This window comes from Bradysia coprophila (genome assembly GCF_014529535.1).
Source record: "Bradysia coprophila strain Holo2 chromosome X unlocalized genomic scaffold, BU_Bcop_v1 contig_185, whole genome shotgun sequence".
Classification (NCBI taxonomy): domain Eukaryota; kingdom Metazoa; phylum Arthropoda; class Insecta; order Diptera; family Sciaridae; genus Bradysia; species Bradysia coprophila.
In genome coordinates, this window is record NW_023503305.1 from 194,187 (window position 1) to 220,628 (window position 26,442).

General features: G+C 35.1%; 2 protein-coding genes and 1 long non-coding RNA gene across 9 annotated transcripts; 1 reads left to right on the top strand and 2 right to left on the bottom strand.

Moving 5' to 3' along the window:
- On the bottom strand, positions 1 to 26,326 carry LOC119068413 (E3 ubiquitin-protein ligase RNF19B-like). Of its 5 annotated transcripts, none has more exons than XM_037171979.1 (11): positions 25,913 to 26,326; positions 10,563 to 11,097; positions 9,970 to 10,216; positions 9,386 to 9,875; positions 9,185 to 9,321; positions 9,023 to 9,120; positions 1,214 to 1,383; positions 947 to 1,114; positions 748 to 889; positions 563 to 682; positions 1 to 490 (listed from the first exon to the last, which is right to left on the bottom strand). In XM_037171979.1, the coding sequence occupies exons 2-11, from the start codon at positions 10,749 to 10,751 to the stop codon at positions 14 to 16; spliced, it is 2,238 nt and encodes a 745-aa protein (XP_037027874.1). In that variant the 5' UTR covers positions 10,752 to 11,097; positions 25,913 to 26,326; the 3' UTR covers positions 1 to 13. The 5 variants fall into 5 exon arrangements, with proteins under 5 accessions (XP_037027874.1, XP_037027872.1, XP_037027875.1 ...); XM_037171977.1 differs by having other exon boundaries at positions 947 to 1,135; positions 25,913 to 26,295; XM_037171980.1 differs by lacking the exon at positions 25,913 to 26,326 and adding an exon at positions 16,085 to 16,701.
- On the top strand, positions 2,264 to 7,681 carry LOC119068415. 3 transcript variants are annotated; one of them, XM_037171985.1, is made up of 8 exons: positions 2,264 to 2,332; positions 5,711 to 5,850; positions 5,935 to 6,132; positions 6,200 to 6,400; positions 6,463 to 6,591; positions 6,669 to 6,967; positions 7,036 to 7,215; positions 7,284 to 7,681. In XM_037171985.1, exons 2-8 carry the CDS (start codon positions 5,731 to 5,733, stop codon positions 7,426 to 7,428), a joined length of 1,272 nt encoding a protein of 423 aa, XP_037027880.1. In that variant the 5' UTR covers positions 2,264 to 2,332; positions 5,711 to 5,730; the 3' UTR covers positions 7,429 to 7,681. The 3 variants fall into 3 exon arrangements, with proteins under 3 accessions (XP_037027880.1, XP_037027879.1, XP_037027878.1); XM_037171984.1 differs by lacking the exon at positions 2,264 to 2,332 and adding an exon at positions 3,426 to 3,776; XM_037171983.1 differs by lacking the exon at positions 2,264 to 2,332 and adding an exon at positions 3,792 to 4,000.
- Positions 8,714 to 9,007, bottom strand: LOC119068422. Its single transcript, XR_005086156.1, has 2 exons — positions 8,906 to 9,007; positions 8,714 to 8,864 (listed from the first exon to the last, which is right to left on the bottom strand). It is a non-coding gene; the product is annotated as an uncharacterized LOC119068422 (long non-coding RNA).
- Positions 26,327 to 26,442: the final 116 nt, after the last annotated feature.

Here is a 26,442-nt window from a genome sequence, read left to right on the forward strand (position 1 = left end):
TGTAAACATCAACTTATGACTTAGAATTAGAGCCACCGTCCATGTATTGGGAAAAGAATAAATTCCGTAGAATGGCCGCCTTTGAAAAATTTTTATTTAGGCTTTTCGCGGATGCATTTCCAATGGCACCGTCAGCAGACGACGACGATTCACAATTGCCGTCCAGTGTGGTCGACGTGGTAACGTCACTTTTGCTCGAACAGGATGGCATTGGTAGTTTATCATTTAAATCATAAATAATTTTATCATTTAGTTTATCGCTGAGTTTTGTTTTCGTTATGGAACACGAATCCGGCTCTGGTTCATACTGTTCGGCTGCATTTGATGAACCGTCGACCGATACGTTTCGATGTTGTGTTGAATGTAATTTCGAAATTCGTTGAACCAGGGGTATAGCTCGTTTTTGTGCTGACGATACGCTGGCAGTGTCTATGTCTGTGCTGCGCTGTGATTTACCGCTACTTAGGCTGGCTTTGTCAGCTACGTAGTCCTACAATTTCAATATTAAATTTGTTAATCAACCAACGGCCTCGCAACATCGACGAGAGCGAAAAATAATTACCTGATCAGAGGGTAGAGTTGTCCAAATGTAGTCTTTCATACTGTCATTTTGACCAGAACCTTGACTGTAACGCATTCGGTCTGACATACCGTCTTCGCTTAAATTCGACGAATCCATTTGCTATTGCAACAAAAAGGAGAAGTTAAATGGTATCATGAGCGGATAATGGAACTGCTAATAATTACCTGCTTATAGCTTAAAATGGAACCGGCTAGGGCCCGCGTCGAAGCAGTGTCATGAAGGGTGTTCCCTGATTTTTCACTAACACACGTAACAGCTGATGCTGTCTCCGACGAGCTAATGTCAGCCTGCACTTCTAGTCTATGACTGAAAAAGGAATCGTAAATTGTCATCGTTTCCATTGCAAATCAAATGAACACTCACCCCGTTATACTACCCGCCAATGCCATTGTTGATTCTCGATTCGAATGTGTTATTCCGCCAAAACTGACATTTTGACCGGATGACATACCCAAATGACTGCCACTAGCAACACTCAAACTGACTTCACCAATACTTGTGGCACCAATACGGGACGAAGCATCCTGGTGCCTAGAACCAACACTTCCATTACTACGGAATATTTCTTAGCAATTATCTTCAAATTTCCTTTTAAATTTAACAAAGAATAGTGGGAATTGTGAGCCGTACCTAGATCCAATTTCTTCTTCGTCAAAATCAAATTTGAAACCATCCCGTGTAGTTGACACACCACAGCCTGCACGACACAACGATACCGGTACAACGCCATATACGTAAAATAGTAGGATAGGAACACCTATGGCTACAGCGAGTCCAGCTAGGACGGGTGATACTAAGACCTGAAATGTAAAGGAAAAGATTTTAGTTAATACGAATGTGAATCTTCAGAAGAGTTTTTCATAATTTTGACTATCGTCTGAAACATTAACAAAGCTAATATTTTCTCACCCTCAAAACACATGGTGAGAAACACCCACTAAGGCTAGGATTTTTTCTAACAGGTTATGGGCCTGAATTTTGATCAGGGTAGAGCCGAGGAAATATTTTTAACTTCGAGGATTAAAATAACAAAAAAAAACACGAAAAGACAATGGTGATTATTGACTGAAAATGTTTGTGCTAATTATAAATGTCCTACGCTATAGACTTGAGTAGAACATTTTATAACACCCCAACATTAACCTAAATGTTTCCCTATTTCAAGCCAACAAACGACCTTCATTTCCTATGCGCCGAAAATACTTTTATTTCCGAGACATGTTCTCTTCAGACACTAATCATAGGGTGTCATATCCGACATAAAACGACGCTCAATCACTCTCAAATCAGTTTCCATAACAAGGTAATTTTCACACACCCCACATTCCGAATCGACAGTGTGTCATACAATTTTTTTTTTCTCTCGCAGATGACTCATAAAAACCCAATTTCCACTTCAAATAAAAACGATTACGAATTTTTTCGCTTTTATTCACTTGGATTATGGCTTGAAAAATCGATTCCGAAAATAGTACATCTGTAAAAAATACCTTTTTAAAATAGAACAACGTGCAAAAAAGAAGTGTCTACATATTCATATCAGGCGAATTTCATACTATATTCTATCTATCTAGATGTAGACATGTTATGTATGGCACGATGCGTATGTCAGCCAACCGTATCAGATTTAATATCCTTTTGATGCGCATGTCTTGTCATCTGCAAATTTATTGTACGAGAGAAGTACAAGTGATGGAAAATATCCAGTCTCCAGGCAAGGGAAATAATAATAAAAGAACAAAAAATCCGGTATGCAAATGTCTACAAGGAAACTTATTATTTTAATATCATTGCATTAAAATTAAAGTTTACAGACATGTTTTTAACCCAATTTTAAGCATCTACCCTTTCCGCTTGATCTTCGGTCGAACGTTTATACCGAACGATTGTTATGTGTTGTATGAATTTGTGTAAAAGCTTCAAGCATCATACCCCCCAATGTTCTACGTTAAAGGAATTCTTCCATCGGAAGGGAGTAAAGACAAAACCGAAAAGTAAAAAAAAAAATAACTCCGCGCGCTCACCAGCAGATTTACAATAATGCGGAGACAATGTGTTGTTGAAGTGAATTTAATACACATCGAGATAAAATATTTTATATAAGGACAATAAGAAGAGAATAATTTTGAACATAAGAGGCGTGTATTTGGGACTATATGGTTTTTTATGGGATACTTTTAGAGCACAGCACAATGTGTATAAGTGTATGGGGGATAAAGATGATAGTTTTGTCATTTTCTTTATCGACTTATCTACAACTACTTATCGATTTTATTACCATAATTTTTTGTTTGTTTGTTTTATTATCAATGGCGAATGTATCATGCATATTACATGTAATGGTCAGTTTATAGGATTTTATTGCTGATTGAAGTTGATGACTGGGAGAAATATTGATAAATAACTTTAGATAAAGTAGACAAGAATAATTGGCCTAAGACCCGCCAGCGACAATATGAATGTTTTCGCATGTATGATAGAATTGGAAGAGTGTTAAGCGGAAATGCGTAGACGACCCACCATTTCCATAATTACCCGAAATGTCTACACTGCGACCATTTTTTTTTTCTTCTTTTTTCCTATTCTCGTCTGTCCCTATTTCCTTTCTCCTTGAACCGTCGTGAAAACCAAATCTTAATCTTCCAAGAAAAGCCACCAACAATTTCCCAATTTACATTCGGACTGCACACATACTCTCTCTCACACACACGCCGAAAAAAAGGACATAGAAAAGCGCATAGTGTAAATTAAAACCGAGAATTACCCAAAGAAAATACTTTGTAATCGCCTTAGCTGAACACAAGAAAGCGTCTTCTTAAAAACTCTTCTCGCCACTGCTGCGGGATACACAAAACATTTCCCGAACGAAAAAAAAAGAACCAAATATTCTCATTGCATACGAATAATATCCCTCAAAACGGGTGGGGCTTCTCTCAATCTCTCATTTATACACGAAAAGCGTATCCAACAATTTGAATGTGAGCTCCCAAACGTACCAACATTACCATTCAACGGTAGACCTTCCCATCAGATTCATCGTATGTGAATCGAAATTTGCAGACAAGAAATAGTTTATTTTTTTGTGTTCGTGTGGTTATTGTTGTTGTTGTTGTTGGTGTTCATTGAATGTTTTAACATTGCTGTTCATTTCTTTACATTCGAAGCGTTTGAATTAATAAATTTACTTTTACGGGTTGGTATAATACATAGTAGAAAGACATTAATTTAATGAGATTTTGAAACAATTTTTTTTTTGTTTTCTGTTCAATTCGTAAATGATAAATGTGTATAAAGTGCTCTTTCGCATCTGTGTATTAACAAACACGGGGTGAAACATTGTGCAGTAAAAGAGAGTCAAATGTATGACATTTTCATTTAGCGTGGAACATTCCCTTACTGTCTGGGAAGGATTTTTACGTGTGTTCGTTTACTTAAAATACTTATCCGAGTCGGGTGATTTAATACTTAATCGGATTTGTGTGCTACCACAAAATTAAGCGACAAGCATAAAGAATAAAACAAAAATTGAAAAAAGACTTCGAGAGAAAGTTTATTGTTCATCTAATAAAACAGATTAAATGACCTCAAGCCCACTGACCGTAAACACATCATGATTGATGTGGTTTCGTTAAGTAGAAAGTGATATTAGAAGAATATTGTAGTTTTTTCTTGATATCAGACCGGAACAAATCTACTTTACGCAGCGTCTTGTCATTTCGAAGACAAACAATAAAAATGATTGCGTGTAGCAACATAGACGAACATGTGCACGATAAAGCAGAAGAAAAAAAAATTGTAAAAAATTCAGATGAGTCACACTGAATCCAATGAACAGACCATGTTTCAACCGAACAAAATGTTTCCCCATTTCCGACAAATTTTCGTCAAAATGTCTATGATATCGGTAACACAAAACGACCATATCAAATGATATGATAAATGACGGGAAACGTAACCGTGACAGAATAAAAATCATTTTATTCGGTGGAATGTATTTCGGGTATACCGGAAAATTTAATTTTCTACAGATTCATTGGTTTACATTCAAGGTGTGGTAACGCTTGAGGAATGCTCTGCTCAACAAAAAAAAAGTATTTGAAAACGCTTCACCAACTCTTTACGGTTCAGTTTCAATAAAGTTCACGTATTTTATGCTCTAAATAATTTTATGCAAACAACCGTCTTGTTTGTACACCGTATACTTCGTACAGTCTACGTTCAACGAATCTTACCCTCATAGGAAAAAGGAAATGTTGAACCGTGTATTGGACACTTTGTTTCGTATTTATCAATTTATGACCCAAGTTCGCGTTCGTACTTAAAATGTTTTCGGAAACAAATTCTCGTTAAAAGGAAAATTTATGTTGTGGTTTTAAGTCTCTCTCTGTGTGTGCATTTTCTGGATTCAAGCAATTGATATTCCGGGAATTGGTGCAACTTCTCGTTTCATACAGTGTCAATACAATAAGTCAATTGGCAACGCCCTAACACATTTGTATTAAGTCATCAATGAAATCAACTGATTGAATCGCTGAAACCATTTCCGTTTTTTTTTTATTCTGTCGTTACCACCAGCTCTTGAAATTTAGATAGAGAATGGTAAAAAATGGATTTAAAATTTCGAAATTTTCGACTAGACCATTTAATTATTCGTAACAAAACAACAAACACTATCCAACCATTGAAGAGAAGTACACTACACCAAGAGATTTTCATGATAATAAACAAAACTATCGAATTGACTGATGATGGCAAATCTGCGTCACAAGCAATATTAGCTTGAAGTGTTATTGAAACTACAAATCCATCAATCAACTTTTACTTTCACTTGTTCAATACTGACCAGTGTGTAGACGAATCGATCCAAGTAATTCGAACTCATCAAATAAATTTTGTTTAAATAGAACGGGAAGCCTAAAACGATTCGACTTTAGCCAATTGTTATGGAAAATGTCGTCGTTTGTGAATTGAATACTCTTCGTTCCTCTCTTTTTTACTGTCTGCTTGATAGCACACTGAATCACACACACCCTAATACATTCCGGGAAATCGACAAGCAAAATTAATATGAACGACCGCACTCAACTAAAATCAACATAAAAATCGAATTGAAAATCATTCTTTCAGATTGCAATCGAATTTCAATCATGTCAGACACAGAAGACGATTCAAGCATTTCGGATAATAGCTGGCCGGTGAATGAGGCCTGGTTGATTGGAATTCTAACAGAAAGTCATAAGTGTTCGGAAACGGACATCAAGATTTTGGTAAGAGTAACAGCGATAAATTGTCCTAAGAGGATGGAGTGGTGTTGTCATTAAACAGATTTTTTTTGTTCAAACAAAAACTAGAACTTTGATGTGAAAACCGCCTGCCAAAATGGCGTTAGTAATTTAAGTGACCTGTTGGCTGTATCGGTGAAATACGAATTCGTGAATGCTTCCAAAAGCAAAGACTTGATCATTAAGCTCCTTCCACACGATCCATTCAGTCGGTTTTTTGTTACAGAAGCTCAGTTCGATTTAAGGGAAATTAAATTTTATACAAACGTAAGTGTACAATGATCTAACAATGATTGGGACCAGTTTAGTGCTACGTGAACTCTAACTGTTTCAGATTCTACCGCAACTCATAGAATTTCAAAGGAAGCATTTGGAACCCAACGCAGAAGCAATGGTTATATCAGTGCCAACGTGCTTTCATACTCAGTATACGGCTGGTAATTTGCATACCAATCATACCAATGATGACATGAGTCCACCAGAACCGCCAGAAAGTATTTTGGTGTTGGAAGATTTACGTCCAATGGGATACAGGGTGAGATTGTTACCACTAAATTGTAAAGAGAAAGTTCAGACCTCGAATATGAACATTTGCAGTCTGCCCATTTCAAAAAAGGACTGACTTTGGTCGAAGCTGAAGCTGCTGTTACAACTATTGCCGTTGTTCATGCACTTTCTCTTGGAATGAAAGTAAAAGAGAAAGTCAATTTAAACGAGCGATACCCGGTAGGCAACTCCTCGAAACTATGATATCGGTCACGATAACGCAACATTAACCAAATTTTCTTTTCGCCAAATTACAGTTCTTGTTCCAAACATCTAAAGCCACGGAAAGTTATCAACAGCTCGTAGAGCAGGGCCTTCCTCAATTATCGAAATTTCTAGAACGCATAACTGGACATGAAAAGGAACTAGGTGCCCTTACAGCAATCCGTCCGAAAACTCGTTCAATTATCGAAAATCTTCTGCAACCGGTCGAACCGATGGGACTTATTACCCATACCGATTTTTGGTGTAACAATTTACTCTTACGCGAAACCATAGATGCAACTAGGAACGACAATTGTGTCATTTTGGATTGGCAAATGGTCACTTACAGCAGGTGAATTTATTGATCGATTGTTGACGTTATGAGTGTCAAGGTTAAAATGTCAAATTTTTCGATTTCAGACCAACCAACGACATTGCGCTGCTAATCATTTCATCGTTACCATCTAAAGTTCGTCGTGAAAATACCGGGAAACTACTCAATTTGTACTACACTTCGCTGAAAAATAATTTGGAGAAAATTTCAGTTGATTTGGAGGTGGATTTGAACTATTCGCGACATAAATTGGAGCAGGACTACAAGTAAGACAAGCATAAATTTGCCATCGATTGCAGCATCTTTAACCGAATGTCTACCTTAATATTTGCAGAAAATCGCAACTACTAGCACTGCTGCTGTGCATCGGTTCCGTTGACATTGCCCTTGGTAATAAGGACGCCGAACAACGGTTCTTGGACGTCCTGCACGATTTGTACGAAGAAGGCATTCTGAATACCAGTGAAATATCGATTTAATGACAGAAGAACGAACAATTCTAGTATTGTATAAGAAGCAGACAAAACCATACGCGCATTTTACTCAATGCCAAGCTTATTGCATAATTAATTTTTAAAAATTGAATGTAATGATTAGCTACTATTTCAGAACATTAGACGATGAAACATTAAATCAATGCATCATCAAACCATCAAGTTATACACACAAAGAGTAAACAAAAATCAAATTTGACGAAGTAAATAGAGGGCAATTAAAAATCAGCATAAAAAACCAATCGTTTTGTTGTTGCGTTTTTCTTTGTTATTCAAATTTGTTATTGAAACTAATCGCGCACCACTTTCTATGACTCATCGATTTGAGTTTATTAAGCAAAATATTGCCAAAAGCAGTTGCGTTCATGCTAAATGTCTGGGGAAAACCCGAGAAGTGTCTGTAACAAATTTCACACCCCAACACATCCAGTGTGTCAGTTTGCTGTTTGTTCATTTTGTTTTGCTGGTTTAAGGATTGTAAATGGAACCACAACCTTACGTATACAGTCTGATGCAATAGCTTTTCGGTTATGTGTATAGGAGAGACGTGAATGCTCTAGAGAGACCATGATGCCACTTTCCAGTTCTGTATGAAAACTAATCAAAATTTTGGAAATTTGTCTCATTACATTAAAACTATCCAGACTTTGTAGCTAGAGAGAAAATTTTCTGTAATTCTGGACTGAAGAAACTGTTGTCACATATATGATACAACACATTATACGGCAAGAAGGCGTCTCCGGTTGTTTTTCGTTTTAACCGAAACAATGCAGGTGTTACGTCCCAAGACTCCAAATTAATTTTTCTTTCTTTCCTCTTCACAGTTTCATAAACTTTGAAGAATAAAAATTGACTTCGAGACAGAGAAATAATGGTGCGGATGCCGTTGAACAATTTCAAATTGATCAATTCCGAAAATTACATTTCAGTTCCATACATAAGAAAATTGTCGCCATTAGAGTGCAGTGACCCATGTGGCAATAATTTTTGGTTTGTTTCGAAAGAACAACAACATATGGATTGCACAGAGAGCGTCTGTTCTCGCCCCGACATTCAGCCAGGCATTTATTTTTGTGTCAGGAAGTCTAGTCTTCTGTAAATTTTTCGAAATAGTCGAGAAACAAGCTGAGTTACACCGCACCCCTCGACAATAAAACCATCTCAAGTGTAATAGTGAGACGTGCGACAAACTTCGAATAACTTTAAAACTTTCCAACTTTGGTTGTACACACATATAAATATAAATCATTCAAGTGGTAACAACAACAACAGCATTGTTCTGAAATCTCCAAACCTAGTACCACAATATGATAATATGCACAGTGAGAAGTTTAAATGCATTTTCGACAACAGCATAATGTAAGAGATTATGACCGGCTTACGGGATGGCAGGCACTATTCACTCAACGTTCATACATTTACTATTTCGAATATGCGACAGGATTAGAGACCCTATTCACACAATAAATCGAGATTTTCGTCACACACTTTTCGTTTTGCTTATCGAATCAGATTCTCGAATCTTGTCTGGACGAGAGATAATGGAAACAGACAAAAGAAAAAATTCGTGTCAACTCACCGATGCAGCTACGCCACTTAAAACTGCGCAATTTCGTTTATGTTTTCCAGCTAGACGATAGCGTGTGTGAATTTTGCGACCGATCCAAACGGGAATACCTGCGACAATCGGCATTTTACAATTTTTTTTTTCTTCAATTCATGTTTAAATGATCCGTTTTACCTATGATCATTGCGGGCACTGCTATTCCAGCAACTAGCGCAATACCCACAGGAGCACCAATCAATGTACCCAGCTGCCATAACAACTTTTTCTTCCGAGACCATGGTTTTTTGCCCCAGAATGTGCATCCAGACGGACTACGGAAAAAATGGTCGTCAATTCAGTTGAGTGGCATTCGAACAGCCATTCGACAAAACTCACCTCAAATAATGTAAATCACTAATGACTTTCATACACAACCAGCAGAATTCCGATCCACATACAGCACACACCATATGATTACATGAACCGTCGTCCATTTTTACAATCAATACTTGACATCGGGGACAAGGTTTTATATCGTCACGATGCTGCGAATCTTGACTAATACTACCCGATGGTGCACGAATCGGACTTTGTCTAGAGGCCCTTGCCGCGTCGCATGTTTGATCCGGATGCCATTCGGCTTTACAATGATAGCAAAAATTTATATCACAGCCAGGGCGTTCACATTTGATGCGGGGACAGGATGCGCAACCGGTAGCAATTACGGCATAACTGCAATCCGGTGCTGGACACCATCTCGAATCGGGATCGGTTAATAAAACACGACGCACCATAAAATCTTCGTACTTCTTGATCACTTCTTGGTGGTTTTGTAATAGTGCTTGAATGTCACTGGGATGCATTGAATCTGAGCATTGTGGACAGTCTGGAATTTATGTAAGATTGGTGATGTTGTCAATGGTGCCGATTCAATTTTATGGATATTATGGATCGCTTTAGTATGCAATTGAGAAATTTACCTATATCAGTTCGGGATTCTAAAATTTCAATTACTAGATAGCGTTCTAGGCAATTTCTACATGCCACATGACTGCAAGCAAGCAATGTGTAAAAGTCTTCGAGCGTTACATTGTGATAACATAGTGGACACTCTTCGATCGCAGCTCCATTTTTCAGCGGCGATCCGGTTGATGTACGTTGACTAGTGGTCGGCACGGATGTTGTCAGTGTACTAGCCGAATGTTGTGACATCGAGTCGATGTTGTTCTTGGAAAAAAAACCAACAAAATAAATTTTAAAATCGAAATAATTTTCCTATTTTCCTAAGCTCTACTTCAGTTATACTGTGACTATATACTAGCTAAATTTCTCAAAATTCAATAAACATTTCAATATTATCTTAACCATTTTTACATGACCTTATCATTAAACGTAATGACATCTAATTCGTTATCAATAAAAGTTTGCAAAGAATTTGTCTGTTTACTGAAATTTACACATGTTTTTGCTGTTTACGTTGCCTGCTCTTATTCATACGGACACAGTATTTTTACGCTTGTATTGGTAGCGGGGACGCATTTCAATCGATTGATTCATTGTATGTTAATCATACCTTATTGCTGCCATTCGATCCCGATGTGCTGGGATGACTTTTATCATATTTGACCGAACCTCGTTCCACATCGCATAATCTTGTGCCCAATTGTGGACTGCCACGGGCAGCTCGTGCGCCTTGCAACAGCAATCGCCTCAAGGAAAAATCCGAAAGACTGTACGGATTTCGACGGTTACTCATTTTCATAATCTTGATCTTATAGCGGTGGCATATTTTCCATTTCGTTTACGCGTTGTGTTTTGCTTTATTTTTAAACGTTTTGTGTTGGCTGCACACGGGTTCTTATCACTTTCTTTTGTATCGATTTCAAAATTTCACCACACAAAATTTTACCGTCGAATGAATATACAGTCCAAATTGATAACTTCAATTTACACTACCGGATTAGTAGAATCCAGCATATTTTCCGATATTTGGTAGTTGTTTGTAATTGTCCCCACTTTTAACAAATCAAAATCTGGATTCAAAGTTATATTTCGTTGCAAGTCGCGTGCTGATGCATTCCAGTGTCCGGTCGACGTAGAAGTGATATCTGCAATGAAAATGTAAAAAATGAGAAAAAAAAATCATTTTCTTAATAACAGAAAATTTTATGTAATTTGAAGAAAAATCTTGAAACATAATAGCAATGGAAATGATAAGACAATTACTTCCGTTTCGCGTACAATGTAACGTCGGTGTCGATCGGTAGTACTTATTCTATAATTATAACCGTGCGGCTATTTTCTTTCAAATTATTGTACAAATTACCGTGTGGAACGATTCAATTAGGTATCAGAATAGGATTCATATTGTCCTTTAACCTTTTTGCCGGCAAGGGTAATTTTTAATCCAAATGTCTTAGATGACTTCAAAAATATTTTTGGAAGACTTGGCGCCACAGGCACTTGTCCAAATTGTCCATATGGAAAAGGCGGCACTGCACACACTGTGAATCACATATAAGTCTACTGAATTGAATCAACGATTTTAGCCGTTCCTTGCATAACATTGATGCATTGCTACAACCCTATCAACTCTTACGTTCACAATAATAAATCATTAAATAACTGAGGTTAACGTCGGAACCTACAACAACAATTAACGGCTCGACCTTTTTTGTGATTCATTAACACGATTTATATTTTATTATATTGAATTATAAGTAAGCTGCAATTATAATAATTCGAACAATAAAATGGAAATTGCATAAATTATAGAGAAATAAGGAAACCAAAACCTCAAAGTTGAAAACCTGCCACGCAATTTCGTTCTAGTTTAAGTTTTCGTTAAATTATATTTGCAAAAGTTTTTCTTTGGTTAATTTTTCCCGGAACTCTTTATAATTAGTTGTTGGTTTTTAATTAATATAGTTTTTGGGACACAAAGTACGTATAACCATTGCACATCAACATCTTACGTCGTATGAAGTGTAACGAGTGAATACGTTCAGCCGTTTCGTATGATAATAAAGTTGAATTTCGGTTAATAAATTCGAAATTGACGATAAGCATTATCTCTTGCTGCGTTGTATTCATTTTAAAATCTAAATTTTAAATGTATACGAGACAATATCAACAATTCTGATTACATTAGACATACAAATCCAATCATAACGTCTTCAGTACAATTCTCGATTAAATTCAATAATTTCACCCCCCAAAATAATGTCGGTTCGGATTTTGGTCTGATTGGAAATTGGACATACATATCAATACATACAACAAGCACTTCATCATTATCAATGTATAGTGTCCGGCCACACTAATATTTTGCATGTAAATTGATTAATAAAAGAACGCTGATCGAATTGAGCTCATGGAGATAATATTTGCATTGATTGTGTTAAAAATAGAGATTCCATAGTCGATCACTGAACATTACTGTGTCTCTGTTATCAAAACATTCGATAATTCATTTGGGTGTAAAAATGTCTATTAATGTACTGATTACGCCCGTGTCACCCAATTTCGAGTGAATTTATTTCTTGTGAGTGTTCGTCCGAAGTGGTGATATTGTATGCAATGCAATTCAATTCAAATTGTCGTTCGACTGACTAACAAATTCAAGTACATACCTTGATTCGGAGAGAAAAGATAAACAAAAATAAATTTTAATTATTTGCTGTTCAGATGCAATAGCACACGATCGCTTGCTGTTAAATGCATAAAGTAATTAGTGTTACACAACGAAATTTTAATTTAAATTACAGCATTGAGACACACAAGTACTACAATAAATTGAAATAAATTTTCATTCTCCGATTAAAATGCTTTCTATGTGTTACACACAATTTCCATCCATAGATGACAAGAAGCGTATACATAATTATAATGACGTGATGCTGCACCCATCAAATTTAATTTGAATGTAGACAAAAAAAAATAAACGTTTGCATCGTACGAATTCAAAGTTCGAATAAAAGCAATTCATCTTTTTCCCGACACAAAAAACGTCGACTCATGTGTAAAAATGTTCATTTGCAGTAATTAGTAAAGTTTACATTTGTCAACATTTTCAAATTAATTCGAAGGAAACACTTTCCACATAGTCACATAAAACATCCTCTCTCGCTCATTCTCATCATCCATTAATAAAACATTGACTTGAGGTATAAAAGCAATTTTCCATTTTAAAAACCACATACAGCTCACCCAATCACTGACGGTCTAATGTGTTTATTTTCACCAAACAAGTTACAATTAAAACGAAGTGTTTTAACTAATCACATAAGACTTTTACACTTTTAAGATAGAACCGCCGAACATTGTTCGGTGAAGTAGGGCCGATCACTTCAAGACATGAATTGACTGAACATACAGTTGTACAGTATAGATTTATCCCATGTATGACGTAGAACACACAAAATTCACACCACACACTTAAACTCTTGAATTCATGTACAATGTCATAATCATTATTAAATAAAAATTGAATTGAAATTCTGTAAAGGCGGTGGTGGTGGTGGTGGGGTTGGTATACGAATAATTTTTATATTTATTTCATTCGGTTGTTATTGCTCAAATTAATGAACATAAATTTAATTTGTTTATTGTTTACCAGCGAGACTGGATTACGCTTCGTTAAATTTAAGGTTTTTTTTTTCTGTTTGTTTGTTTCTGTTGATGTGTCGTTTCACAGAAGAAATAAATGCTCAATTGAATATTGTAAAAGTAATGAAGATGAATGTTAACGTCAATATTCGCATGCTTTCTGTCTCGATGGAGATGTCAATAAGTCCGTCTGGCAGAAATCTTATGACATCCTACGAATATTAACCTTTCGATGATGGGATCACATTCCGAAACCGAATAAAACCGGTCGCCTAACTTCTGTAAATCTCGTGATAACATCAAGTTCCCTTGACTATAAGTCGTGGGTCTTACACCAACAAATCCCTCGAAAATGTTTGCCACAAAATGTGGTCACTATGATAGCAAATGCATGAATGTTTATTGTTTATGACCAACGCACTTCAAGCGAACGTGCTTCGCGTGACAGCTGTCAGATGAAAAAAAAAACTTCCAAAAACTTCTTTTATTCGACGGGGAATGCAATTCCTGAAGTCAAATTTGTAGGCGGCCTATTTTTTTCTCACAATCTGGAAGTCATTCCCAAAAGAATTCTTGTCTGATTCCTTGTAAGCACGATAACTCAAGTAATTCTCAAGTAATTCAAGTTAAGTTCGAAGATGCGCTATAACATGGCGGTGATCTTAGAAATATTTCCAATAGAGTTTTTGTCTCGTTGCTTGCCAACACGATAACTCGAGTAATTTTCAACGGATTTCCAAAAACTTTTTTTTATTCAACGACGACTGAAATTCCTTGGGTTAAAGTTAAAATACCGAACAATTAATCACTTCATTGATGAGCAAATGAGACAAGAAGATTTATTCTGTAAAATAAGTCTTACAAAGTAGAAAATTTTAACGAGTGTGAACGTTGCGGCTAGAGCGAAGCAAGTGTCGTAATTGACACGAGTTTCATTTTTTTTTTCGAGAGGTGAGCAAGAAATGTCGCATTAAACGACAACAAGACTTACTCGTTTAAAAACGTATAGAATAAGTTCGCCGTGTAACAACTGCAAAAATCTATCAAAAGAATCAGTCAGTCAAGGGACCTGATCCACATAAACCTAGTAAATTCAATTCTGACAATTTGTGATTTTGTGAAATAAAATGCGAACGGTTTAGTATAATCAGATTGTCTGGCTCGGAAGTAACTCGATTAATTTAGAACAAAAGTGAACACTTCTTTATGTGTACACCATTGTCTCTCGTTTATTGTTTTTTTTTCAGTCATTTTTGACAATATACAAGTAAAAACATATTCAAAACAAACATTAAAATGAAAAACTGTTTGATAGCGAAAAACGGTAAACTGTCGAACACGACACAGATCCTTTTGAACAGGGTTTTTTTTAACAATCCGCGACATAGTCAAAAAAAACTTTTAATACCAAAAAAAAAAAATGTTGCTGTATTATGTCATCCGTTATGATTCTGTTCCCTATGCTTCTTTTTTTTTTAAAGTGACTGTTGAATTCGGCAAACGAAAAAAAAAATCTCTCGCAAAAAATACCGTGTTCACTGTTCACTGGTCTTTGAACACATAAATTTATTGGTGAATGCACAGTTATACATTTTCAATTATTGATTCCAATGGCACTGATAATAGGAGAAGAAAATAAAAAATAAAAATATAAATCTCGTTCAGAGTTCGGAGTGAATGACTTAACAGTACAATTAACATACATTTCAAAATATCACAGCATAAAATCTAAGTGTTCGACTAGGCACACAAACAACTTGGGGGATATAATAATTGATTTAATTTATTCAAATGATCACTTTACATTAAAGCGACAGAGAGACAACAATGAAATTAAGAAGACAATCTATATAAGAGAAATTAAAGAAAATTGAACAAGTGTAATGACTTGTATTGTGTACATATACAAGTATATAATGTGAAGAGGCCCCCCTCCTTCCCATTCATATCCTGAACATTTGCCGTCGAGACTTTCTATAAAACCGTGCGTTGTATAGAAAACGGATTAATTGTGACACACAGTCGAAATCAATTGTAAAAACAGAATTTATCCAATAACTTAGACAAAGATAAACTTCGACATTCAACGTATTAAATACGAAATAAAAAATAAAATAAATTTCTTCAAGGTTACCGTATGGAAACTGATGAAATTTTTGACCAAATCTAAAATTGAGATTTTTACCTTGAAATTAAAATGAAATGAAAACATGTTTACAGAGCCAGCACCCAATACATACCAAAGATTTGTGTAAGAATATATTCATTTTGAACTGGATTCGAAGCAAAGGGGGAAAACAAAGCACACATTCGACCGATGGATTGTTATTAAAAAAAGGCTCTCCGGTATACTAATCATTTTGCTTTCATTCACAAACAGTGTATATAATAACGGGATGAGTAACATTATCAATCAAAAAATTGCTGTAACTGCGTACCTACACTTATATAATGTTTGGTTGCAATAAAACACATAACTTAACTTACCATTCGGTGATAATAATTCACGCAAAGACGTAACGAATGTCAAAGAAAAAAACACACTCGTGCATCAATTAGTTTTGACTTGATTTTTCAATTAAGAGCCTTCGTAGGTAATATGTCTCAATTAAAAGATTGTTGTTGGATCACTTGTTCATATCAAATTGAGTAAAAATAATAAATAAAAATCCAAAGCACACAATTTTAACTATATTAACACGAACCGAACACATTGCGGTACAAATCAACATAACAACAAACGCAACAACACACTTCTGCACAGCGAATACAAACTTACTTTAATCAACGCTAATTATCCGTAAAGAATCAGAGAACATTGCAACAATTTTCTCGCCTATCCCATCAACATTCACATTGACATAATTTCATATTTTAATGTGTTAAAATTAATAGTAATGCAACTTTATATATATCATGTAATTAACATGTTTAGTTGAAATTATATTGAAATCTAAACGAATTTATAATGATTATTATTAATAACCGAACAAGAATCACATTGTCAATTGGTTAAACGGTGTTCAAAATCATTCAATTTTGTGCAAACACACAAAACACACATTGTGATCGGCGATGTTTTAAACTGGACGAATAAGCGAAAACTGAAACCGTTTTTGAAAACGGCACGTTAAAATCTCCGCGCCGTGTATAAATTATTTTATTGTACATTTAAACCGCCGCAATCGTTTGTTGTTTGTTTGTTTGTTTGTTTTAGAGAGGTTTGAGCAAAGGCGAAATAAACTGGTTGTGTACTTCCTCTAAAAGTTTTCATAGAATCTACAAATTTTTTCGACAATTTTTTTATTTCGTCCCAAACTTTAGGAAAATCGTTTTTTAATTGTCTGATAGTTTTCGGCAACAACGCTTTCTGTTATAAAAAAAAGTCTTCTTCGTCAACATTCGGATCGTTTGTATAAAATTCATCAATAATATTCATTTTTATACATTTTAAAGTGTCGATTTATGTTAATCCGGGGATCTTTTTTTCTTGAAATTCAATGATCGTTTTTGCGTTGAATGAAAAATTGAGCTAAGTCGAGTTGTCCGTTTTTGCGTTGAATGAAAAATTGAGCTTAGTCGAGTTGCTGCGGCTATTTGAAATTGAAACTAGAGAATTATTTAAGAGCGTAAGTCAAACAAACGGTTTGAGTTGGTACTCTCTCTCGCAATATTTCTTCTTGTTTTTTTTTGCGCTTACATTAAAACCGGTAATTATCAGTTTCGTGAATGCAATTTTACCGAAAAAGATATAAAAAGAATATTCCGAGTTCACTTAAATATGCAAGACTGGAAGTCGCATTAAGTGTGGGATTTCTAAATCGTTATTCTAATGTATTGTGTAAGTTTAGATACAAGTTTAAGGACAAAGGTCATCGATATAACATGAATGGCGTTAGACTATGAAGAGTCATAAGTCCACAATAATCGTTGAATTGTAAAATTCAAAAAAATAATAATAAGAAAGGTGGCATGGGTCATCGGCGATATATTATGGGTCGAACGAACGTCTGTTATGATATTTTATTAATAGTCACATTGAAATTTGAAATTTTCTAAAGGCCCTCAACGAATTGGAACTCTTTTATGATTGAAGTAAAATTATTTTTTTTCCTAAGTCAAAACATTTACACTTTGGTGTTCATAAATGACGAGGATTAAAAGTTGAAAAGATACGAGTCATTTATGGACAACCACCAATTGTGATCACGGAATTCTCTGGTATAATAATTATCTACGATTAATAATCGAAATGAAATGTTGACAGAAAATTTGTGGACACAAAGTCCTTTTTTCAATAGCAGTGAATCCGTTTCAGACCTTGCGAAGGAATGTCGATTTTGATTCTCTATTGGAAAAATTCAATAATGATGTTCTACAGTATTGATTATTGATACTAAACGACAAAGAAACAAAATCGACATTCCTCTGGTAGTTTCCTAACAGATTTTTTTTTTTTTAACATGAGTAGGGTCAATTGACAGATAGTCTATACGCTTTTTGTCAAAATTTCACGGCTGACTGTATACCTAGCTTAACAAGGAAAAATTTTACGCTGCGTAATTAATACCCTATCATAGAAACCAAAACTACGTAAAAAGAAAATATATCGAACACATACCGTAATATAGGTATCTATTACGACTGAGGAAAACAAAGTCGTTCAATTAAAATAAAAGAAAAAATATTTTGAGTACACTCATATTAGATCTAATAAACATGCGATTCCCATTGTGAACACCCGCACGGTTTTTAATACACTTGCACTGGGTGCCGAACTTCTATTGTAAACATATTAAGCTCGGCTGAATGTTATTTCATTTTATAAAATCATTAAATATTTTGTAGGCATCGTGTGATCGCTTGGTAAATATGGTCGATCGTCTATCGACTTCTTAATGAATATTATCTACGTTTTTTAACCAAATAAAAACGAGTATATTACACTGGTCGTAATATGCGTTTTCCAGTTTTCACTTTTAATTTTTTATTGATTGAATGAAAATAAAAATTTATTTATTTGTTCTTTTTGTAAATCGACTCGCACGAAATTACATCGTAACAAATTTTTATTATTTAGCATATTGTGTTTAACTATCTATCTACCTTCCGCCTTTATGCATTTATTCTATTAAAGTGTTTTTCTGTTTTGTTTAAAATTTATGGTTAAATAACTTTCATTTATATATTATATATATACTCTCAAATAGATTTTAATTGAACACCTTTTACATAATAATTTATAATAAAAAAGATACAAATTCCATTGTTTTAATTTCGAATTTCAAGCGTCGTCGATGTAAGAAACAATTTTTCTTCTTGGGTATATAACTATGTTGGAAAAAGGCAGAGTGGCTGTTTTCATGGTGACTGTTTTGTTTTATTGTAGGTCGACTGATTACATTAAAATTCCATGGATAGTTTCTCAGACAAAATTAGATTCATTGTCAACAAGCATGTCGATAAATTAAATTGTTTTAAATGAAACCCTCACGTCAATGCAATATAAACACAATAACTCTATCAACCGAAATGGTTCATCATCATTATATACATGTATAGTATACTCGTACTGACGTAGTATCCTTTATTTTCTGTTTAAAGTTATTTTGGATAGTTCAAGTCGAATGTCGGCTGGAAATTTTAGGTTTCTTAACGATTAAATTGAGTTATACTTAATACTAGATAGAGACCAAGTGCAAAAGTCTTGCTTGACAAAATAAAATGAACCTAGTCCGGTATCAACGTACCAGTCCTGCGAAGAGTAATGTTGAATTTATAAAAATCGAGTAAAAAATCGATCTTTTCAAAATCACAATAAATAAAAATAATCAACCTTCCGTTTCCCTAATGTTCCCAAAATGCAGGCTGCGTTTCCACGTTGTATTGCGATATTTTGCCCAATGACCTGTTGCATTGCAACGGAACTAAGAAAGGCCAAGCAGCACTTAGCAGTTTGTATATTTTGATAGTTTGTATAGATGGACATCTATAAAATATTTCGGAAAAAGATTTGCAAGCTTGCACAAAAGTAAGACCCCTGTATGACCGGAAATTCTGAAGATTCTGTGTCTAACACCTGTAACCTACTTCCATCGGTCATATTTTCTTATTGATCTTCAAACAGGTGAACAATAAATCCGTTAACGTTTGACGTTATCTCATAAAATTCTAAACGATTGATAGCATACCACCGCGTTCCGAAATTACCTCCAGCCGGGAGGCGATTAAGTCAACGACAAGTCTATCAAGGCTTGTTAAAGTGCCTTTCACTAGACGCTATACATTCTAAAAATTTGTTCGATTTGGCAAAATATGCAAACCCTGAAATTCCGTTCAGTTACTTAATCATTATAGGCAGATAGAAAATCAAATGGATTGATCAATAAATTTTATTTGAAGAAAGTTAGCTCGCCCATTATACTTGCAAATTTTGCACATAATTCATGCATTTTGTTTATCATTTCAAATAAAACCATTTTGCATAAATGCTGGTCTTACAGCATCATTATTGTATTTACTCTAACGTGACACCAGCGAACGTAATGCAAGTTGCATATTTAATATCTCACCAACATCTCGCCCTCTCTCTCTCTGCGCTCATTGAAGCGGTCTCAAATGATATATTTTTATGCGCAAGGTAAAAACAATTTCCAAACCAAAAAGAAAATTTCTATTTCGCATATAATATGAAATTCGTCTCGTGTAATGTTCAACATTACAAATAAATATTCGACATATTCCACCTAAGCCACCTCTATAATATTCAATCAGTTCAATATCAACGAGAGTTAGACTAATGAATGATACAAGAAAAAAGAATGCATACACAGCGAATCCAATTCTTCGAGCTTCGGTTAGTTAACTATACCTTGGTCGATGTGCTTACGCTGATCCGTATTACATAACCATATTTTTTGTCTTTTTTTATAAATTTTTATTAGCATTTCTGAAGTCGGTAGAAAGTAAATCTATTACAAATTGTTGTTCAACGCTAAAATAGTTGATGAATAATTTATAACATCACGTATATCTGTGTGTGATCTCATTAATACGTTGAATTCGAATGATTTAAACAATAGCACCAACTTCTTTTTTATGTTCATTTTAGCGTTTGATGAATTAAAAAAGAAAAAAAAAACGAGTTTATGGTTTCGTAATATCACCATTCATGGTTTACTTACTCGATAATTGAAGGTAAAACTTCAGTTGGTCATAATTAAAAACGTTTAGGTTGCGTTGTAGAATACAGCGCACGCACACACAAATAGATCGTACACGGGCAAAAAAAAACTGGACTCTATTACAGGCTATATTGTACCGAATTTTCCATGTATAGGTCGCGCCTATAGGTCTCGGAAAAAGCGAAGAAGATCATCGAAAATAATGTTTGTTGAGTTAACAGCGGTAATGCGATTTGCGCAAAAGAAGAACGGAGATACGTGCCTTAAATTTAGTTGACTGACAAGGGGTGACGCAATTCATAACATTTAGTCCAATACTGTGTATGCTAGGAGAGACATCTGAAAAGAATGTTCTAGTGTTTGTCAGCTCGGAGCCCTGAACAAGGTTCCACAAAAATTTTTGATTTTCATCCGTATTTTCGGTGACAGTGGTGCATCGTCCATCCTGTCTACAGAGAGAGTGGAGGAAAACTGGTTGTGGTTTCAATCGATAGTGCCTGAAATTCTAATAACAATTGTACAAAAATGTGGTACCCTAAGTGCAAGTGAAGCCGACAGAGACATGCTAAAGTTGAAAAAACGTGATTTTCAAACAGTCATAGAGGCGTGGATACATGAGGGATGAAGCTAATAAATAGTTCTAGCAGTAGAGCAACATTTCCTCTGCCAATGACCAAAAAATTATTTTCGGAGACCAACTACATAAAGGCCGACAGTAGCTCAAAGTTTTTCCCTCATATTTGGTAAAATTTGCAGGTTTCAGAGGTACCTGAGACGCACTTATTAAAATTTTTTGTAATTAAAATGGTTAATTCTGAAATGCTGGAAGTCTTAGCTGTCCATCGACACCACGCATGCAATGACTCATGTCAACAGTGCCGATATGCACCACTGTCACCGAAAATACGGATGAAAATCAAAAATTTTTGTGGAACCTTGTTCAGGGCTCCGAGCTGACTAATAATATCGAAAAATATCAAAAGTGCATCGAAATGCTCAGTTAAAATTAATTCAACCGCACCGTGACTTGAACGAAAAAACATCATTTTCGAGTATCTATGTTTTCCGCACATAGAAGCTGGCTATCAAAAGGCTCATAGGATTCCACAAGGAAAGATTTAATCTAAAGATGAGGAAGTGAGAAGTGCTATCGGACTTGATCGATTTCATCATATGGCCAGTTCGGCCCTGCTGACACTTGCGAAATATTTAAATGTTTTCTATTCTTATTCAATAATTAACTATAATGATAGCAATCTGTCAATATAGCTAATAGCCACTAGCTACACTTTGTTGTTGTTAGGTTGTTGTAAAATAGTTTCGGTCTTTTTAAGTGACAATACACAAAGTGTGTCTAAAAAAGCATTTATCACCGAGTTGCATACAACACTATCGAAAAAGACAGCGAAATCTTTACTTTTCGTCGCTGAGTTGAGAAAACGACTGTTACATAGGCGTCGTAAGAGTGACTATTTTTCCATCACTTCAGAAATGTTGTAGTGAATGCACCTTCGGAAGGTGACCTTCCACAGATGAACAATATAGTGTACGGATAGCATTACAATTTATGATTTCTTACCCTGTTACCCATACCCAGTTATGAATGCCACATTATTTGCTATAAATGAGCGTTATTAATGACTTCGGAATGGGAAATATGTTTCATCCATAAGTGATTCATATTACACAGTTTCGCTAATTCGCTGAATGCTGACTGTGTTATTTCAAAACAAATTCTAGACAAATTTGTCGAATTTTCTTCAGCTATGCCCAAATGACGACCATTAAATGGTCATTTGTCAGTATATCCGTTTATCAAATTAAAAATAAATAAAATGTTCGATCGTTCCATCGATAATGTGCCGATTTCCAATAAATCTTCTTAATGACTAAGACATTCGTCAACAATAACTGTGTGCTTCGTGACAAAGGTCGAAGTCCGTTTGTTTACTACGTAAACAGTAAATATCACTGCTGTTATTGTACATACACACTGATTGTTATACAAATTGTTATCCACACACATAGCTTCCAATTACTCATCGTTTGATCTCATTCAGCAGATAAAGATGAAAACAATGTTCATTCAAGGCAAAACTTATTAAAATTATTTTTCATACTTTCCAGCGACAGACAACATAATATGATGTTATAGGAACAATGACAATCGAAACGAAAAGAGAGAAAAATATTTCCGCGTGTAACGCGGTCTTCACCCATCGCTAGGTTTCGATCAGGAACTCTGTTGGTATGGAATGGAGCGTTTAACAAGCATTACCGTGTTGTATTTAATGTAAATCAGAAACGGTATTGAAATTGACTTTGTTTGTTGTGATAGCGAGTAGCAAACGGACAACTTTTAGTTAAAATGTTTATGATTTAGAAGAACTTTTGTTTATTCCCAGAAGAGAACGTGAGTTCTCAAGAGCAATACGAAATATTTTTGAAATGTGAATCCCCTTGGATCGACTTTACCAATTTTTGTTTTTCTTCAGTTGATATTTCGATCATTCAAGTCTACGAATTAAAAAGTTTCGTACGAAAAAATGTTTAGTCATTAAGTGCCCATTCCACTTAAAAAAAGTACTCCGTGAGAGAGCCGTTAGAGCGCCGTGAGAGAGCAAGCTGTCAAATAAACAAAGAAAAATTGAAAAAATTCAATTTTGTCTCTCACACGGAGTACTTCTTTTGGTAAGAGGAAACTAAGCATTAAACAACAACATCAACCAACAAAATCATAATAGAACATGCAACAGGTTACGAAATGTTGACATATAGAATGAGTGAACAAAAAAAAAATGCTGTGCCCCATAAAGTGACGTCATATTTTTACCACAATTCGTTGGGATGAATGACTAATATAACCCAATATCCAATTCATCCAACAATTTATTGTAATAAAAGTTTTCAGCTAACGTGTTCGACCGTTTGGTAAACGATTCATTGATCAGTTACATGTATACATCAAACGCGATGACAAAAATAAAATTCAATTTTTGCGATAGAGAAACAATAAAAAAAAACAACCAACCATTTCGCGGTTAACCTGGCGGCATGGAACCTCAAAAAGGTCACAGTCCTATATGACAAAACCCACACGATCCACCAACATTATAGTTTGGATATATTCCAAAAGCACTTCAGTTGAAAACAATAGGGATAATGGCATCCAAAATGTAGAGAAAAAAAAAAAAACACCCGAGCCATGCATAATATAGATTAGAACGCCTTTGGTTTCAGTGTGTGTATTTATGGATACATTTTTTGTTCGTTTCTATCCACCGAAAGACGACATGTTTTAATGCATTCCACGAAAATATGTCATCTGGAGCATAAATGCTAATAAAGCTCATTGCATACAGTAACAACGGTGATACAATACCACCCAAACAGCGGTTTTTATGAATTGAGATTTTCGATTTATTTGTTTTCGATGAATTTTTATTGTTGTTTCGAAATAGGATAAGCAGAAGATAAACGATCTAGAACGAAATTCGAACTATCAACAACGAAATAGAGCGCTGATTAAATTTATGAAAAAAAAAATGAATTCAAAAATATTGAGTGAATTGTCGGGGCAAACGAAGATGCCTCCGAATAATACACCGCTGTGCGATAAGTGTTGCGTCATTAAGCACATTCGACATTCATAAGGTCTATTAGTAACAAAACCTACATTGAACTGATATTCTTTTCGAATTATTTCACTGGCGAAGACTACGTCCTTGTTTCGACGTTTTTATTTTGAAATTTTTACTGGCAGTACTTTCAACTTTCCTAGTGGAAGCTATAAAATGTGCTGTCCATCGTCCATCCTAAATGCCAGTGCATTCACACAGCTGGCATACCAATGTACATGTCCGTTGAAAATTTGTGAGAAGTTATTGGGCTCCTGCAACACCGGAACCGAAAGCAAGAATCGAAAAGCTAAAGACAGAAATTTTATGAAAATTCTCGTCTCACTTGCACGTCTAGTGGAAGCTAAAAAATGGGCCATGGAATGGAAATGATTTCATTATCTGACATTTGTGGTAATTGTTTGGACAGTTTGACTAGCGGGAATTAGGTTCTTGACTTCTTGGCGCGAGCCTCCAACTTCCCATAGACGTAATCTTTTGATTCAACTTCTAAATTCTTTGCTGAGTATTATAGAAACGAAAAGTCAGTTAAAATGATAGGAAGAGAATTCAAAATTGTATATCGTTTGAAGGTCTACGAGTGCCGGATGAATATACTGTCGGAGTTCAAAACAGTGGACTGACACTGTAATGTACATTGTACTGTTAATATTCTCTGTTTGGACAGAAAGTGGTCGGTTAGGGTTGTCGTAAATAATAACGATGGTTCCGACGTTCCGAGTCCTTTTTTCTTAATAAAGGCAGATCCTCGCGGATCAGAATTGGGTATAGTACAAATACAAAGGAAACCGTTTTCAATCCGATTTTGAAAGCCTACCTTGGAGACCAAACAAAAGATATCTGGTGAAACAGTTTGATTTTGATATCAATAAACTCAGTAGTATGTCGTCATCGTCTACTTGTCAATCCTTGATGCATAGTTGCAGTTTCAATAAAGTTCGCAGACTTTACTGACAAATTCAAGTGAAACAGTACGACAAGAGTGATATGATTGCTCAATCGAGTTGAAAAAGTGAAAGTGCTAAATCCGAAATATGTTCATCCGATCTGCAATATAGTTATGCCCAAAAAAGTGGTTATTTGCTTTGATGCATACATTACACGGCTATATAACAGCAAAATTTAAATCATTAACACAGCCAAAAAAACCGAATTCAATACAAGATTTTATCATGGAATCAATAAAATATGCTAATTGCTTGCTGACATTTTTTTTCTGTACAAATTGGATTCAACAGAGAGAACATAAAACAGAGCCAAAAATCGTTTTTAAATAAACAACATTTTGTTATTCGTCTACCGATTTGGAGAATTGATAGTAATGGAACTAATCGAAATGAAAACAAAATCCAATTTTGAACTGAACGCACGTAATACACCGAACCCTGTGAACGGGCCACGATTTGTTTACTCTTTTGTTACAATCTTATAGGATTTCGAACAGTGATTTAGGTGTTGAGAAAAGAAACTGCGAAAAAATCATATCCACTTACCGGCTCGTTCGTATGCTATTTGAGTTGATTTGATATTGGATGGGCGTGTTGTTTTTATCGAAACTCTAATTGCAGTTTCAAATTGATAACTTTTAATCACTGAGAAGAAGAATCACTTTCTTTTGTAAATGACAACGATTGTCAGCACAATGCAATACTATGCTGACAGACGGCGCTGCAGATTTTTTTCCTGTCGTTTCGTTTTTCTTCTTGCATAGGCTCACACAAATTTATATTTTAACACTCGGAAATACATTAATCAGTCACGACATCACCCTTAAATTAATTCCTTCGACTTTGTGTTTCAGTCCATTGATCAAATGAAAATTTGCAAACACTTTTTTTTGTTCGTTTCGCCTGCCAAATCCGAAAAATATGAAAAAAGAGAATGGAAAGAATCTCGAGATGTCACTGAAATCGAAATCGATCTCGAATGTTGGATATAAAATTTCTTTAAATATTTCCCAAGTGAAATTATTCACCGAACTGGCGGGATGCAATTCGAACAGCGGAATGTATTTGATGCGGGA

Excerpts from the sequence above, each read along its gene's own strand:
- LOC119068415 (XM_037171983.1), top strand. The coding sequence starts at position 3,946 with ATGACATTTTCATTTAGCGTGGAACATTCCCTTACTGTCTGGGAAGGA. Across the intron at positions 6,401-6,462 it reads TACGTCCAATGGGATACAGG|TCTGCCCATTTCAAAAAAGG; the intron begins GTGAGATTGTTA and ends GAACATTTGCAG. Across the intron at positions 6,592-6,668 it reads ATTTAAACGAGCGATACCCG|TTCTTGTTCCAAACATCTAA; the intron begins GTAGGCAACTCC and ends GCCAAATTACAG.
- LOC119068413 (XM_037171977.1), bottom strand. The coding sequence starts at position 10,751 with ATGAAAATGAGTAACCGTCGAAATCCGTACAGTCTTTCGGATTTTTCC. Across the intron at positions 9,121-9,184 it reads AGTGCCCGCAATGATCATAG|GTATTCCCGTTTGGATCGGT; the intron begins GTAAAACGGATC and ends CGATTGTCGCAG. Across the intron at positions 491-562 it reads CAACTCTACCCTCTGATCAG|GACTACGTAGCTGACAAAGC; the intron begins GTAATTATTTTT and ends TTGAAATTGTAG.